Source organism: Bacillus rossius, chromosome 1 (assembly GCF_032445375.1).
Source record: "Bacillus rossius redtenbacheri isolate Brsri chromosome 1, Brsri_v3, whole genome shotgun sequence".
NCBI lineage: Eukaryota > Metazoa > Arthropoda > Insecta > Phasmatodea > Bacillidae > Bacillus > Bacillus rossius.
The window spans coordinates 365226481-365245316 of NC_086330.1; the positions used below are offsets into that span (position 1 = coordinate 365226481).

The 18836-nt window shown below is 34.4% G+C and overlaps 1 protein-coding gene across 3 annotated transcripts in view; it reads left to right on the forward strand.

Annotated features, from left to right (window-relative positions):
- The window catches only part of LOC134528365 (uncharacterized), a 73010-nt gene that overhangs the window by 43854 nt on the left and 10320 nt on the right, over positions 1-18836 (forward strand). For all 3 annotated transcript variants that reach the window (XM_063361932.1, XM_063361933.1, XM_063361934.1), the window contains 4 exons: positions 9125-9254; positions 9912-10113; positions 13782-13965; positions 17141-17314. In XM_063361932.1, the coding sequence (XP_063218002.1) occupies positions 9125-9254; positions 9912-10113; positions 13782-13965; positions 17141-17314 (690 nt within the window). The remainder of the gene's footprint in view (positions 1-9124; positions 9255-9911; positions 10114-13781; positions 13966-17140; positions 17315-18836) is intronic.

The window sequence follows — 18836 nt, forward strand, 5'->3', positions numbered from 1 at the left end:
TTTTGGGGGCGGGGGGGGGGGGGAATTTATAATCTTTTTGTCTTAAGATACATATTACATGCAACTAAAAATGAATTACAATAAAAAGTTTATAATTGTATGGTTTGGCACATTCTATAATCTGGCACCAATCGAGTTGCTCAGGTTTAGATTTTTTGGCTGAATTCCAGGTCGCATTTCTGCTCTGCGGGCATTTTTAGTTTGCTCAGATTTTATCTTTACTGTCCATTTTCAATGCAGTACAGTGTTTCCTGTATTCTAGTGAGTTATATTTTACATTTGGTATTCTCATTAGAACTGCATTGACACACTATAATCTGGAAAATTTTCCGTCCAGGCTTGACTATGTCTTAGAGTGCCAGTTTGAAGACATTTCACTGTGATGTTCTACATCCTGATGAGTCAGTCCTCTTCTCTGGTGTACAGGGCTAGCACCTGGAATTATTTATTTTCCATTAAAAATTTTGTAAGCACCATAGTTTGGGTTTACAGCTTGTATGACGTGGGCACTCCGTGTGTATGGCCAAGGGAGAGAAGTGCTGTGGAGTTTCCGAGAGTTGTGTCCAGTCCCAAAGTGGGCAGAGCAGCATGTTCACACTTGCAGACGTGTGTTTGCTTGACCATCATAGATATTTATTATTTTTTTACATAATGTAACTCAATGTAGCAAAAAAAAAATTTTGCTATCGTTTTGAAATCTAGGCTCAATTTTCTTAGTGATTTTTGGTAAAAACAGGGTCTTGTATAGGTTTGAATGAAAAGTCATCGTTATTCTCATTAAAATTATAAGATTTAGAAAGGGTAGAAAATATTTTATGAACGACAAGTCAATTGACCTCGAAATGTACTAAATTTGTGAACATTGCTAGTTTTTTGGGGTTGACAAATTGTTACGTTGTATGTGTGGCCCGGCTACGCACACAGAGAAACGTAACAAAAGACAAACAATGTTCTTTAGGAATTTTTCATTATGGTGGTTGCGTTCTACGTTATTTGGAAATAAAAGAGTTTATTAAATTACCTTTGTTTATTTTTCAAAAAAAGTTTTTTGTCATCATTACATGGCCTCAGTACACAATTTTACAAATGAATTTAGTTAGAAAACTTAGTTACTGGCACAGTTTTTTTTGTCTTTTCTTATACAAATTTTTACAATGTCTTTGAATTTTGCTAGGATGAGGTCCAAATACATACCACAGCACCATACATCTTGCCGTTGATGGTTGAGGAGTCTTGTCACTCGCCAAAAAAAAACTTAGTAATGTCCCTTGGATAACTACATAACTCAAGGTACCGTCAATCGCGGACCGTAATCCCTCGAAGTCGGGCCGATGCCGACGCCTAGGGCCTAAATTTCTACTTAATTAGTCCGAAAAAAATTAACTTAGGTTAAAAAAATACGGACTGGCCCCAGCCCCTAGGCGTTAAATTATCTCTTAGTAACTTTCCATGATGTCTTGTGACTTGCCGACGACGCGACCGTGTTCGGCAACGATCGAGCAACAAGTGACTTGGTCGACGAGATTACCTTCCCTTGTAAAGGTGAACACAAGGGAGGCAATCCCGTGGGCCAACTGACCAATCAGCGCACAGAATTCTAAAACATGACCATATAAGGAAATTCGGATGGGCGCATCATTCCATGCCAGGGCTCGGCCTGATTGGCTGGCTAGTGGTAGCCTCCAGAGAACCTACCAGACAGTCGCTACAGCTGTGCATCCACGTGACACGTAAATTCCAAACACGCATTTACAAGGTGAAAAATAACTTTCTGGCGCCAGGGTGTCGCGCCTGTCCACGCTTCCCTTCTGTACCTTCCAGACTATTCTCGTAATATTACACTAGCAATATCCAATAGAATTTAAAATTACTCAATTAATTTAAATACAATGTTCAAAATTTAGTAATGAAAATTGAAATTCATACAGTATTAGAATTTTAGTTTAAAAATGATGTCCTGCTTTAAATAAAACAATTACTGGAATTAATTATCAAACATCAAAATTAATTATTATTAGGGATGGGGCGACCAAATCCAATATCCGCCGAATCCGCCGAATCCTAGGGATTCGAAGATTCGGCGGGTCTGATATAGGATTCGTCAAAGGATTCGGTTTTTACTATTTACGGGGAAAAAATACAGTAAAACTCGCTTACGAGGTCCCGCATGGTAGGTTTTTCCGTATAAAGCGTTTAAATTGCCCGTGGTCTCATCATTTACGCCATTAAATGTGTGATATAAAGTCCGTTAAAATTTTTTCTGAAACTTCCTTTCTCAAATAATGGCGCACGTAAAAGTAAATATTAAGAAAAGACAAATGAACAACAACATACGAAGAAATATGGATGATGTACCATAACTACAGTACAAACCCAATAGTTATTTTAAGATAATTACCATAAAAAGAGCTAAAGATTCTTTGTATAATACCATAATTACTACAGAAGCATAGAGGTGGGTTGTGACAGCAATTTTCGGTATCTGTTCCAACATGATACTGATACAGCATTGTACCATGTTACAAGTCTCTGATACTTCTGTATCAGACGTTCCCAGGAGGCAACAAAGCTCCGCGTACGCAGACCGTGCGACCGGAAGGAGAATCTGATACATTATTTATCACGCCTGGTAATTCTCTACCTCTGATACTCTCATGCCCTCCTGATACAGCCAGTATCAATCAATTCAACATTCACTGCAGTTCGTCCTGGCCGTGTATCACCATGTTGCGGGCTGTCATGCTTTGTAGTTAGTATCTTTATAGTGAAATAAGGAATGGATAAGTGCACGAAAAAGACTTCATTTGTGTGGAATTTTTTCACGGAAAATAATGAGTTTGCTAATTGTAATTTGTGTAAACAAAAACTGAGTTATAAATCATCGACTAATCTGAAGAAACATTTGAAAAAACATTGATATAGTATGCTCACTAATGTACCTATCTGTTTTTTTATTTTTTATTTTTGATAAAATCGTGAATTTTTAATGTATAAAAACACTAGTTACTCGTTGTTTTCGAAAAAAGATAGTCCATATGTTGATTACATCTGTTATTAGTGTCAACTGAGAATTTATTTGCATTTTCATAGCTGTTAGGTGCACAAATATAAATATTATATCTTGTATTAATGTACTTTTTAATATTAAAATTTCATTAGTTTTCTTATTGAACGAGACGGTGCATGCACTGCGCACTGAGCGTACTTTGAAGTAGGACAATAAACAAAACGACTTGTAACCAGGGCTGCCACTCTGATATTCATGAAAAACCTAGATAACCTACAAAAAAACCCAGACACATGGGTAAAAAACCCAGATGCGTCTAAAATGCTATCGTTGAAAATGTTTGCTTACTAATTCAAAAATATAAACATAACTGGTTTTAATATAAAACAATTAATTACCTTACAAGACTGAAAACGGTTAAATACAACCAATACAAGAAAATTACACTGCAGCAAAATGGCTGTATAAGTAATTCTTGGACCAGCACATATCATAAAAAAACCTACAAATATATACATGACAAAACAAACACCATCACTGCATTCTTTAAGCCGGTAATTGTTTTTATAAAACTGCATCATGTACGTTAGTCTTTATTCAGAGTCTGATTCTACAAGATTGGTTTGAAGGTTAATTGTTGCATTGGTTTTGTGTTCTGCAAGCCTCTTTGAAGAATGTGTCTAATTTAATATTCGACTTAGCTTCTTGAAAACTAGTTTTGTGTTTATATGTATTTTTGTGTGTGAAACACATAGACTTGTTTGCATTTATCAAACAGATATTGCAACAGATACAGTAGCTACTACCTTTATTATTGTTTTAGGTATAAAAATAATTAAAATTATAAAAAACCTAGAATTGTTGGAATTCATTATTTAAAAACCCAGAAACCCAAACACCATTGGAAAAACCCAGATCTGGGTGGAAAAACCCATGAGTGGCAGCCCTGCTTGTAACAATATCGCTTTGCGCCTCTCCTTCAAGGCATCAACGCCCACCCCTGCACTTCCTCCCCTACATTCTTTCCCTTCTTTATCCCTTATTCGTCGTTCCTGCTCCCTCCCCTTTCACAAGCTCCGCCCAAGTGACCGTCATCTGCGATCGGGTACTGCGCTCATTGGCCGTGGTGTTGTTCCAGGTGAATTCTGTACTGATAATAAAGTTTCTGATACTTTTCAAGTGTACTCGTTTGCCGTTCCTGATACAGGCGCGTATCAGTACCAAAGTATCAAGTTGATACTTTTCGACCCACCTCTACAGAAGCATGATAGCTACCATATTTGCACTATAGTTACCGTAACAACCGAGATGTATATTTACCGTGATAGTAATGTATTATTTATTTATGACATATTGAATTAAAGAACATTGTTGAAAAAAATAAAAGGATGTTAAACTTTGAAATGTACGGTTGGCACATGTTGCGAAGAAATAATGCGATCTGAAAGAACGCAGTACTACTACGAAAAGTGAAAATGGTACTCGTGGATTTTTAGGTTATGACAGTCTCTTTCGTTTTTCAGTAATATCAGCCGAAAATTAACAAGCGTACTGAATCGGAAGTCGGCAGAAATGCCGATTCAACTAAATATTGGCAAAATCGGCTTCTTCAATACAGCTCTACATTTAATGACATGAGTAAACATATTTCAGACTTCAGGATATTAAAAAATACTTTAATTTCCATGTAGGTTTATGTGTTATGTTTTTTTTGCATGTGTAAATTGAATGAAGTAAAATGCTTTTATTTGTATTACTTTCAATTGATTAAACTTTAATGTCCAGTTACAGATATTTATGACACTAATTTTGAGGTTAAGCAATTTTACTAAAGCATTCCAGCCAAGCAGGTTGCCAGCGAGAGACGTTTCTCTTCTGCTGTAAACACTATCTTCAATCGTAGAGCTAACTTAACTCCTGATTAAAGAACAGAATTTAATACTCTGTGACAATCTCTCTCAGAATTATTGTGCTGAAAAGTGGAAATGTTGAAACAATGTGAATGTACTTTTCAAACAACATGATTTTTGGTGCTAAGTTTGTTGAAGCTCAGTAAGGACTCCAGAAAAATTGACAAGGATGAAATTTTCCCAAAGATATGTTACATTTACACAAACATATACTTGGTTATGTTAGTTGGATGATATCAGTTACTAATGAACCAATGTAAACAGGTAAGATTCAATGGAAAAAAATGTTATTTTTTTCTAGCAGTGCCAAATGTAAACACACACTGTAAATAGTTACCCAAAATTAATAAGCCCACTTCATTTTAATACTTTATTCAAACATTATACTAAGTTTAAGATAAAAATAATTTCCCAAAAGTGTAACTGTACCACAAAAGCTCGAGCTCGGCTCGAAGTAAAATTCTTAGGCTCGCAGACCTCTAGCTTATTTATAGAAAAAATCCTAACCGCTAATCTGTACTAAAACTGAAATTTCTCAAGAAAAAATTTTTGTCTTTATATACACTTAGGCTATACCAGAAATGTACTAAACTACATGTGATAAAGTCAAGGGACTTTTAGTGCAAGCAGAATACATCTCACCTACATTAGATATGTGGACATCATCTGTTAAAAGATTCGGGTTTGGGTTCGAGATTCGGCAATTCCAGTCGAGGATTTGAGTTAGGATTCGGATTCGAGGAAATCAGGATTCGCCCCATCCCTATTATTATGGACTGGAATTAACCATCAATTTAATAAGTAAGTATCTCAAGGAAATAAGTATTTTAAGGCTTTCCATGAAATTTAACCAAAGTAATTAATAACAATTCTTAACAGATCTGAACAATATCCTTATCTACATATTAATTATTATCCTTCATATCAAAGTTATTCTTAATCAATATTCTTAGACCCAAAAAAAATATATGTATATAACATCCTCATTGTGCAATGCTACAAAATCACAAATTCTATCTGTACTTTCTCGGTGTATCATCAAGGGAAAGGCAGCAAATCGTTATAAATAAGAAACTGTCCTTTTATTGTCTTGGAGTAGCTCATTGGTTTGCTGAAAGCCCCTAGTTGAATACATGTTGTACTTAGTGTGCTCGAAAGAATTACTTACTGCTGCATTATGACTTAAAATAAATGACCATGAAGATTAATCTGAAATGTAAGGTAGGTAACGAAAACTTGTCAGATACACAGTTAGTAGGTCTGACAGCTCATGAAAGTCAAACTATAATCTTTCTAGCCTCTATTTTTTAAAGTCTATGTTACCAATGGTAAAGCTTATGTTATGCTATGCCTTTTAGATAATGCAGCTCAAGTGCCATTATTACAATCGGTATCTCGGCTATTATCCTACACTGAGTTAAATGTCATAGAGCATAGCTGTGGATGGTCTACCAGTGCTGTAGTCTTAAGGTTCAGTCTCATACGTCATGTTCTCGTCATTACTAATATTTGAGGGCATTTCGTATGAATTTATCATGCTCTCTTGCATTTCATTTCCGATTCAAATTTATCAACAGATATTAAGTAGATATCTATTAGATAGGGGTAAGATTCTAAGATTATATGGTGAATTGTAATATAAAACTGAAGTAACACTGCAAAGCATGTCAATTGTCAATACACCATATACATAACACCAAAATTCAAGTTAATATGCCATGTAGCACAGACCAATTGAACTAAAAATAAGAACATAATCAGCAATTTGACAAACCTTACTTAAATTATAAAGATATATTTTATTTCAAAAAATTCATTGAACTAAAAATTATGAACGTAATCAGCAATTTGACAAACCTTACTTAAATTATAAAGATATATTTTATTTCAAAAAATTCATTGAACTAAAAATTATGAACGTAATCAGCAATTTGACAAAACTTACTCAAATTATGAAGATTTTATATTGCATTATAATAAATTAATTTAGCGTGAATTTTGTACTAAAATGAACTAAATAGTTTGGGGAAAAAAATTAATATGTATTTATTGTAATCTGGATTTGGTTTTGTACTTCATGGTGAAAGTCAAAACAGCTTACCTCTTTCTCAATGTCTAGGAATGGAACATGCTCTTGATTCCTCCGTGAAATCACCTGATTTATATGGAAATTATTTTGTAAACCCGCATTCTCTTGAAGTCTAAAGTAGGTACAAAGTTAAACTACCATTAGCACCTCATTCTTAAAGACTTGAGAACTCTTGTGTTCATGCAGCACACAGATTTTACTCCTTGGAAAGAAGTTGGCATGCCAATCATTTGTTTGAACCCAGAATTTGTGCAAGATTACTTTGACTCGGGTCATGTGGCACGTGTTTCATCAAACAGCCATTCTGTGGTTCATCCAATTTTCAGAATGCTTCAGCCTTCACCGTGGTGTAATCAACACCTCCATCTCAACCAATAAGTTAAAGAGTTATATTGGTTGGGGGTGCTAAACCTACACATGGCTCATCAGTTATCATCGAATAACATTCTTCTGCCAGGGTCTAGGCTCCAAAATGAAATCACAGATTTGTTTTTTTTTTGGTTTGGGTTTTACTGTGTTCTGTTTTTGTGCGACATAAAGAAAATGTACTTGTAGTTGATAGTATATGAAAACAATTTTTTTTTTATCGATTCGTTCTACGGAATGACCATATATCTCAACCCTTTTTAGTGTATTAGTTGATCACTTGTATGTTGTAATTGTACCCTTCAGCTGCGAACGTCCCGTATCACCACACTGTCGCAGGAGCAGTGCCTGTGAAGGAACAGCGGGGTGGTGTCAGCTCTGGAAGTGGTCAAGCATTCTATGGTTCTGGAGGACCTGCCCCTAGCTATCATGGAAACCTTCGAGCCTTAGAATGAATGGTTTTCTCCCTCCCTTGTAAAAGTTCTAGATCTACAGTGGAGCTCAGAAAGGACTCCTTTTCGTGTGATCTGAGTGCTGGTGGTAGTTAATCCACTGATCTTTAATGTCGCAAATTACACACGTATGTAATCTGACGGGTTGGTTATTCCCTACAGTGATATGGGCAAAGATCCTAATGCAGTGGATCTGGGTTCAAGGGTTAGGTTGGCATGAACGCTTACCCTCTCTAGAGTTTACCCCTTGAGCCTCTGCTCAGTAAAACAGCTTTCTCTGCCTAGTGTTGTATTGTTAAGGGCCAGCATTGAGGTGCAGCTGCAGCGTATCTTAAATCAGTCGACCGTGACGGTAACATGTGTGTCCACCTTATCGTGGTCAATTTTGAAGTCTCGCCGCTGAAACAAGCCAGCGTCGCTTCCCAGACTTGGGCTGTGCAGTGCTCATCCGTTGGCAGAGCTGCTGAACTACTGCCTAAGATTTCTTCCTCACTCTGTGAACATACCCTCACTTGTAGCCTGATCTAACTCTAGTTTTTCTCTAGCTTGGGTGGACTCCACTCTACGTGTTGGAAATGTTCATTGCCAATTGCTCAATAATGGGGACATGTCAAGTCAAAGGACCATCCTGTGGTATGCACACATATTCGTGGTGGCATGGACCATGATGGCTCACCAGATGATAGGCATCAGTCCATCCACATGAAGTGTTACTTTGCTAGGAGACTAGATAGTTTTTTATACATTAGGTTTTGTCTTTGTTTAGTTAAGTGTTTGTATTTCTTGTGAGACTGGTGAATTTGAACTGAACGTTGTTAGTGGGAAATATGTGCTCTAAATTAATATAATAAGTTCGCCATGATTTTATTAAATAAGACACTCCTTCATCCACATATAATGTTTAAAGCATGGCAAACTCTGTACCGTATAGTAGTTCAATACAGAAAATAGTTCAATGTATATTTTATGGGGAAAAAAATTTTCGCTTCACAAATTTAGAGTTTTTATGTTAATTTCATGACCCTTTAAACACATTTACATAGTCATTTAGTGTCAGAACTAATGTATAATTTAGTGGAAAGCAAATCCTGTAAAAACAAATCTGAAGATACCTGCTTAAAATATCTATTTTTAATTTTTAAAGGGCATCTTTTTAGAAGGGTATGTCTTTTTTTAAGGCAAAGAAAAGTCTAGGCAGTTTTATTTTGCCTGAATACTGAATGTCCTTACTTTTATTTGTCTGTAACATGTTCCATATGCTAAGTGTTTATGAAATTAAATAGGTGATATTTTTTTCCAGATATGGAAACTTATGCTGACGGTATTTTAACAGAGTTCCTTAAAAAGGAATTGTCGCAGAAAAGTGTGGACGCCACAGTATACAGTCTAACCAACTACAGCCGAGGGATGACAGCAGAGATACTGGCAATGTAAGTTACTAGTCACCTTATCTTTTCTCTTTTAAAGGGTCGTGGCGGCTGGTTATATAGCCATCAAGAGTGTAAGCATATATATATATATATATATATATATATATATATATATATATACACACACACACACACACACACACATACACATACACATACATATGTTTATAAGTGTAATATGTAATTTGTTTTTGATTAGGGTAAATATTAATGGTAATTTTACTATCATATTATTTTTTCTTCATTAAAAATTATAAATTGACTTATAATTTTGTTATTTATTTCAAATTTGGTGGGGTTTCTAAAAGCTAGAGTACTTTTTTCCTCAGAAGAACGCTAAAGATATACGTATCAAGCTGTACAGTTCTCGTATAAAACTCGAATTAAGTAAAAAGTCACTAAAAACAGTGAGGCTGTTAGTTTGATCATCATAAATATATATATTTTTTTTTTTCATTTCCATTTAATTCAGTTACAAAATTTAATTAAAATGAACAAATATTGTTAATAAGTATCAATATTTACATCTATGGTTCTTGTACATCATTTTACCTGACCTATCTGTTAAAATAAAAACTTAAATTCAGACACAGTCATATCCATAATCACTAAAACTCTGCATTCAGGCGTGATTGCACTCGTTGTTTGTCGGTGCAGTAGCATAATCCGCGCCACGATGAACAACATCAGTCGAGACTACGTGGAGGTGCGGAAGGGGATGCCACGCATCACCGACGCGGAGCACCATCTGCTGGCTCTCGTCTTCAAGCTGAGCAACGTGGCCGAGTTCAGGTGCACCAAGGACGCCATCCTGTCCTCCGTCGTGTACGGCATGTTCCGGCTCTGTCGGACGCCCCAGGTCAGGTCTTGGTGTTGCAGTGTTCACTAACCTTGAACTAATGGGTGCACGTTAGGAGTTATCTTAATTTATATAAATTAGGGATGGGTCGGTACCGGTCCTCGGTTCTCGGTTCCAACGGTTCTCAGCATTTTAACCGGCACCGAGAACCGCAGCTAAAATGTCGGTACCGGTACTGGCAGTATAGCAAAACCCTTTACGAAAATAGCCCTTCACTACAACTTAACTGCAGCATGAAATGGCTCAACTCACGTTCAATTCACATATGAATGATTTTTTTGGATTTATGTGGAATAATATTCATCTCTTTAACTATAAAATAGATTACACGTGAAAATATTTAATGTTCTCGTCACATCCGTAAACAAAGTACGTTATACAATCAAAATATAACAGTTGAAGGTGCCATAGATATATGTAGTTCATAGATGTGTGCAACTCTATGACGTGCCTCAGCAGAGATGTGAAAACAGAAAGACGCCATGTTTGTTTCAATTTGTTTTTAAAAATAGGTAGTTAATTTAGTCGTTGACACATAAGTAAGGGTGACTGGTGTATAAAGAACAATAAATTAAAAGTGCACAATTCCACAGAATATTTGTTTAATAGAATTAATGATTGATTAAAAATTTTCCTTAGTAATTTTCGGCATTTTAAAATTTTATGTTTTTTGTGCAGTGCTTTGGACTGTAAGTTCACTGCATCTGCAGCCATCTAGCATGGCTAGTAACTTTCTCTTTTAGGTAAACGGGATTGCTTTGAAGGGGGAAGTTTTTTTTTTTTTAGTAAAGTGGTGTATGGATGTGTAGATGTATTTTACTATTGGTTGTTCAAACGAAATGCTTGTTGACACTTCTAAAGTATAATTATTCTGGCCAAATAGAGGAAATTGTGTAAGAAATGGCATCAGAAGTGTGGCAGTAATTTACTGTTGACTGTGCAAACAAACTGAATTAATGTAGGCAATAAGTTTGATGGACAATTTAATATTTTAATTCTTTGGAAGTTCACCATCATTGTATTTATTTCCATTTATGTAACATTTTCTTTTTATTCCTATGTTTTAAAGGAGGATGTATGTAGATTTCTTGAGGTAATTACTAGATTGATATAGTAAATTATAGTTTTATTAAGTGTTCTCTATATTATTTTGAATTAATTTTTTTATTAATACATATTACATTTTTAATAGGTTGGTGTGTTTACTGTAGCTTGAAACAGTACTTTTTTGTAGCCAAAACAATAAATAGTTTATTACTTAAAACACCTCATAAATAATGTGTGAATAACATTTATTTTATTGTTTTGAGTCAGAATCGAGAACCGAGAACCGATTTTTAAGAACCGGTACTGAACCGAGAACCGGGAAAAAACAGGAATTGACCCATCACTAATATAAATCCAGTGTCCTGATGTTTGTTTTCAGTGAACTCTTCACCAAGTCAACCGATTTCGATGAAAATTGGCATTTATGTGTAATTTTTTCCAACTTGAGAGATATGGTAGTTTTTATTTCGATTAATGGTCTTAATAATTTATAATTAATAATAAACTGATTATCAATGTTGATTGGTGTTATTAATCGTAAGTTTCATAAGTCTCAAACAGATGGCGCCTTAAATAAGTTTTTTTACAGACAACTGTTCTACTGTCTGACATAAATATCTCATAGATGGCGCTACATTTCAATTCAAATTTTATTTTTCTCCATGTTGTGCACATTTTCGTTGATCAATGTACTATGTAGGTAACCTCGCTTTTTTTGTATTATTTTTGATTTTATTCTCAGGTGTTTACAATTATTGAAATCTATCTTCAGCTGTCAATCTACAGATATAATAATAAAACAAATAATATTAGCTAGAGAATCAGAGTTTATCAAATTTTATTTCATGTTAAAAAATTTGTAAGTATTTATTAATTCTACCTTTCCTGCAAATTTTATAATCTAAGTTTATAAAAATTACAAAAATATCTATGTATTAAGTGCTTGCTTTTTATTTTCTCATTTTGATTGAATTTTTACTAACTTAACATTATGAAAACGTTATGTTAATCTGTGTTAAATTTTGTCTTTTGAATCCTTTTAAATCACTCAGCCACAGCAACGCGAGGCCAGGTCTGCTAGTATGTTATAAAAAAACTAACTAATTTTGCATGCAAATATTTAATAGAAATAATATAATGACTGGAGTGATATTGTAAATCCCGTTAGTAAAGTATAAATTCAATCAAATTAAAAAATTTAAATAAATATTTAGTATTCAATATTAATATAAACATGTCTATAAAATTAATTGTTTATTCTAATTTATTCATTACAATTATTTATTAAATTTTAATGTAATAATTTTAATGCAAATGAGTTAAACATACAGCAACATAACCTCACTTATATAAACACACTTGAAAAAGTTTATTAACATAATTTCTATCACTAATAATAACAATAAAATAATATTTTTTTATGAAACTGATAAGTATTCAATATATCAATCACTAAAGTAGAAGATATAAAAGCACATATATAATTTTAATTTTATGTTGCCTTTTTTTTTTTTTTTTTTCCATATTGTCAATTTTTGTTGGTACTGCACGTGTATCGTAAAAATTCATTCACAATTTTTTTTTTTTTTTTTTTCCCCATCTTGAGCCAGAGAAGTATAAGGCCCAGTAGGGGTGGTGTATGCACAGTTTTGTGAGCCCGGGCTCTACCAGGGGGTCGGGGAATTTTTATAATTCAGGAACTTTTCTGTTACAAAAAATTTTTATAATAGAACTCTGCACTCACTGCACCAGCGAAAGATCGCAAAACAAAACCAAGCCGAGTGGAATAGGTTATGTTTTGATGTGATAGTACTGCCACTGCCAGTTTTATCTGCTTTCAGTGTTGCTACACTGTCACATCTGCTTAAAATTACTCTCAAGTACGAACTTGTCTCACTAAAATACACAATGGACTATATTACTTTGTTCGTTTAAAATATATACATTTTATTCATAAAAAAATAGTAATGATTTAAATTTATTTTATAAAAAGTCTTATTTTCAGTTATAGCTTGCTTTTAACTGTCTCATAAAGTAAATTAGGACAACACCAAACACTGCTGACTGCTTTAATTGTGGATACAAGCTGATAAACAAGCTGTTCACGATTTAGTAATGTTTTATATTTTATTTGAACAGACACTGTGGATGCCATTTTTGAAGGGGGGGTGTGGTTGCAAAGTATCTGGCAAGTGGCATGCTAGTCAGTGTCCAGACAACATGGCGGCGATGGTGTGCGATGTTTGCAAAGACTATTGCAGGGAACAATAAACTGGGTTTAACACAAGCTCTTTTTCATCTTCTCTTTATCCCTTCTATGTCCTGTGTTAGGACTCAATGCAACAGTGATATAAGTTATTACCATCATGTTGTATGACCTGTTACATATAATTCTGATATTACATGCCAGAAAGTATGGTATTATAATGTTGTCAGATAGGAGAAGCGTATAAAACCTATTTTGCACTGACATAATTTATTATTTATTTACTATACTGTATCATTGCTTATGTTTTTATCTTTATTTCATTCTCTCTTTTTTGTCGTACCAGCTTAAAGTACAGGGGTAAACTAGCATCAGAAATGCAAATGAGTGAGTGTCAGTGTGTGTTGTTTTTCAGGCGGATGTTCTGTACGCTCTGACGCGGTTATTCGTGTTGCTGTGCCTGAGGTACAGGCTGTACACACACATCCTCATGCTGTGCTGTGACGCGCTGTTTACGCTCAACTACGGAGCGTTCCCTGTCGTGTATGCTGCGCTCTTTCTCTATGACAAGCTGCTGTTAAGGGCGAACCTGGGCAAAGGTTAGTAGTTTGGAAAATAGTCCATGCTCTTTGTAGTGTGCCTACAACGTGAAGTTACATCTTGCCTATTATATCTTTGGATAATTGTTTTAGAAGTGGGAGCGATGGCTTTTTTTACATGAGGAACTACTCATTTTATATAATACCAAGTGTTGTGTTACTTTTCTTTAAAATTTGATGCAGCACAAAAGAAAAATTCCCCTCCCCCCCCCCCCCTACCTTTTCTAAAGGCGAAAAACTTCATTTGCCAGAACACTTAATATGGAAATAACCTATCATGTCGTTTGATTACATTTTGTTATTTTTTTTGTTATAATTTTATAGTTTAGGCGAAGAAATAATTGTTAACGTTATGAAAAAACATGTTTACAATGTGTTACATATTTTTATCCCTATTCCTTGGTAAACAGTTACCCTCTTTTATCACATAATGGTTGCACTCGCGTAATCAACGCACCCATATTTTAGGGCGTCAAAATTTGAATTAAAAAAATCTCTCTCGTAAACGTCGCATAATGTTTTTGGTCCCGCTATTAGATTCCGGGCGCTTTGTGTGGGTATTTTTTCCGTATACAACGGTGTATTTTAAAATAGAAATCTAATATTTATTCTGGCATTACGACTTCTTATTTAATTAACGGAAATAAGAAGTTGTCTGACGTGTAAATTATCTTTTAAAAAGACTTTTTAAACGTTATAACCTTCATTCGTTTGTCAGCGTCGCCGCGGTGTACCGCGTACAAAACTGTAGCCAGCGCTCGTTGCAATTTTGGTTATGTTGCTTTCTGTATAGAACACGCGCACGTAGCCGAATATCGATATCTCGCCGAGTGCATGCGACGCACATGCTCTATTTGGTAGTGTCGCTTCCCGTATAGAGCGTGCACACGCAGCCGAATATTGATATCTCGCCGATTGCTTACAACGCACGCTCTCTATCAGGTGCTGAGTTAACTACATTTGATAGACCGCACTCTTTCGTATTGTGTACTACGGTAGTTACGCGTTCATTCGACTTGCATTTGGATCACAGATGTTTTTCTATTTAAAGTTGAAGAAAGGTTTTTTGTTGTATGACTTTTTAATTTAAATTGTTTGGCGTGCTCTTTTATACCTCACGTTTTAAATAAACGTACTTTCCATGAATGGGTTTTGTTTTTATGAATAACTTTATCTAACAAAAAAAAAATTTTCAGCTTTTCAAGCTTGATTTTAGAATAAAATGTGCGACGATTATGCGAGAAAACTCGGTACTTAATTTGTTAATACAACATCTAGAAATGTGTAGGCTATGCCAAATGTTGGAAGTTGTGTATTGCTGCTTTATTATTATCATTATTATTATTATTATTATTATTATTATTAAATAACCCACCATGTGTTAAAGATTTTACAGTAAGATGTAGTTTTTTGGTAGAATTTTATGAAATTTATAGAGATGATCATGTGTACATTCTTCAATCTGTATCTCTGAAGAAGAGCCTTTTTCTGAAGAAAAAAAATAAAACTGCTTTTTGTTAATTTTGTATTTCTTTTTGTGTGTTTAACCAAGTATGCATTCTGTGGACAGATTCAGAAAGTAGCATGCTAAGCTTCTCCTGTTTTCCCTCTACACTTAGTTAAAATAAACTAATAAATAAAATCCATAATTGTTTGACTAAACATAATATTGAAGAGAATCGCAGATTGGCTGGCAACAGGAAAAAAGAGAAAACCTGAAAAGTCAGAGAATTCTCAGCAACAGGGAAAAATCAGGGATTAACTGAGGTAGTCAAGGAATATTTTAATGACTATTTTTAATTACGAGGTTAACGAAAAATTAGAGTTATACCAGAGACGTATTTTGATTTGTTCTGATTGCATGTACACATCCTTTCTTCTGCCTTCCTGACCTGTATCTAGTTATCTAACTGTTACAAAAGTTTTCCTCTTGTTTTTTTTTTCCCTAATAAGTACCTATATCAGCACTCTGACCATGTGCATTGACTTCAGTGCTTCCGACAGTAGCGCAATAAAATAATTTATAATTACTTACGGCAATAGTGAAGTGTGGTATGCCGACAAATTTTTATGTTGTAATTTTGATTTTGAAGTTTTGATAGTTCGTGGCAAATTATTAGTAACAATGGTTGGGAATTTTTTTCCCGATCCCGTAAAAGTCCGGTCATTTTTCATCACATATTTGCTAGCTACACTGAATTAATTTTCACAAATGTGAATGAAACTTATAAACAAACAAGTTTAAATATTCTTCAACCTAGTCATTCCAAACATTAGACAAAAGCTTCTCCGTGTACTTTATTTTTATTCCTTCCCTCCAATTTTTTACATTTCTGAAGAAAAAGAAAATGAATCACGTCCAACTGCTTATCTGTACAGCTGTTATTTGTGTAACATTTTCTGCTTGTGTTGCCTCTAAAGTTTGACTTTTAATTTTAGCCTTAAATTTATTTAATTTTAATTAAAACTTGAAACTTTTTTTATTTAAAAATGTAGATATTAACCTCAATTGTGTTAATTTAGAACAACTCTTGGACACTTGTTGATGGTCTTCTGAACACCCAAAAAATTAAGATAATCCAGGAAATACCTATCTTGATTCCACAGAACTTTTATGTACTATTTAAATTTATACAACTGAATACTTTCTCAGTCCTGTTCCGATTCTCATGTAGACTAATGGTTTCTTGAGCAATAATTTTCTGAACTAAGGAATCAATTTCTGCACAGTCCTAGTGAAAGCATATTCGCTTGGAATAATAACACCTAGAGAGATATTACAACTTATATACATGTTATAAAAAGTACAGATGCTGTGGTGTCAAGTATAATGGGGAGCCTGTTGCAATACAGGTCCAAGAATTTCTACTTTGTAGGAGTGTAAATTGAACTCTGTAAAACTTTAGAATTGTAAAAATCCATTGAAAACTATGCTTAGGGGTCAATAATACAAGGTGGATTGATGAACATGAATAATACATCCTGATTCCACTGTTTTTGTGAGCTGAATTACGTCGATTTTGAAATTGTTAGTTAAATTATGTGAAACCGCTATATTTTTTTAATGTTGTGGATCTTTTTGTTTATTTTGCTGTGTATTTCAGTTTTTAAGGGGTAAGTTTTCTGTAGTTGTGTATCTGATGAATTGTTAGGAATACAGAGAGTTTTGTTCCAGAACAACCGCTGTGTCTCGTCATTAGCCACGTTCTGCTGAGTCATCAGAACATCAACGATACTCCGTTGTTCAAGGTCGAGAGCTTGAAGAAGCTTGTGTGCAAGAGGTACGGCTATCAGAGAGGAGAGTTCATGTTTCCTGACGTGCTCAAGAAGCTCTCTGGCTGGCTGCGAGGTGCGTGTTTTTCATTCGTTTATTATGACTTCAGCTTTAATGGTTCTCTAGGTTTTCTTAATTAAATACGTGGTTTTAACAGCAACTCAACTGTTTATTTTGTATGCTTTTAATTTTTAACAATCTAGACGCCCACACTAGCTGTGGCCTGAATTGGTCTAGATTGGACATACATAAAAACACTTGAACTTGTTAAGCTCGAAAATACTCTTCAAATATCTTTAAAGAACCTTTGTTCTTAATGATTAATGATGAAATAAAATCAAGAACAATTACTGATTTAAACAGTTTTTATTTAGCCATCACGAAAATTCTCACTCTCTCGATAGCTGCCATCTTCTGGTGGTAAAATTAATCAATTTGAACTACTAGACACTAAACAGATGTGCTTGTAAATATTCACAATTTATATTTTTGATATTTGACCTTTGAATGTGAATAGTATATTAATTGCTATTCGCAACTATTCATATTTATGAGTATTCGCACACCCCTACCAAATATATATAAAAAATTTAACCGGTAATAACTTTCAGCAGTTTTAAAAGTTTAAATTAAGTAAATTACTAAATTAACAGACATAAATATAAATATGAACTAATAAAAAATTAGAGCAAAACAACACATTGCTAACATACAACTACCTATAAAACATTCAATCAGACGTTATTTACATAACCAAAAAACCTGATCAGGTACTAAAAATTATTTTTAATAAAAATTATTCATGTTAATGTTTTATATTTTGAGAGAGGGCCTGCAATGCTACACATTACTGCACAGCACGATATTACCGTAATCACTCGCTAATGTCCGCAGTAATTTGACCACATTTTTGGCCAAAAAATGGGGTGCGGACATTATGCGAGGAAAAATACAAAAATACAAAATTTTGTGTCTTAATTATTACTAAAAAGGCACAAAACGTATCTAAAATCAATTTGGATTTCACTAGCTATTTTAAAAGAATATTGCTGCGGGATCGCTTGCAAACAACGCGGCTTAGACCATGTTTACTTTGCTGTAATTGCCACCGGTAACTGTCTCGCACCCGCCGGAACATTAAAAAAAATTACGCGCTACACTGAAATAAGTGTGGTTACGTGTGCCTTATTAATGTGATTAATATGTGATGGATTAAAACGGCTATTGACGGCACGGCTGCAATATTTTAGCCGTACCATATCCTTACGTGCGGCGCGTAGGGAACCAACTACGAAAACCTAATTTAAAAGAAAATTATACACTTAAGAGTTTAAAAAAAATGTAAGTCTTTCTCAATACATCACTTTCTAATCTGCTACAGACGCGTCGCTATCATCTTCCTCGGCGTTACTGCTTTCTGCGTCAGCATCGCTCCTGTCGTCATCTGTATCTTCCCAGATTACATCGTCTTCAGTTCCGTCGAGACAAACACTTTTTTCGTGCACTTCAAACTCCCTTTCAACAGCCCTGTTCCCATGCTCTTCAGCATAACGAAGAACTCTTAATTTAAACCGCGCAGTGAAGGATTTATATTTAC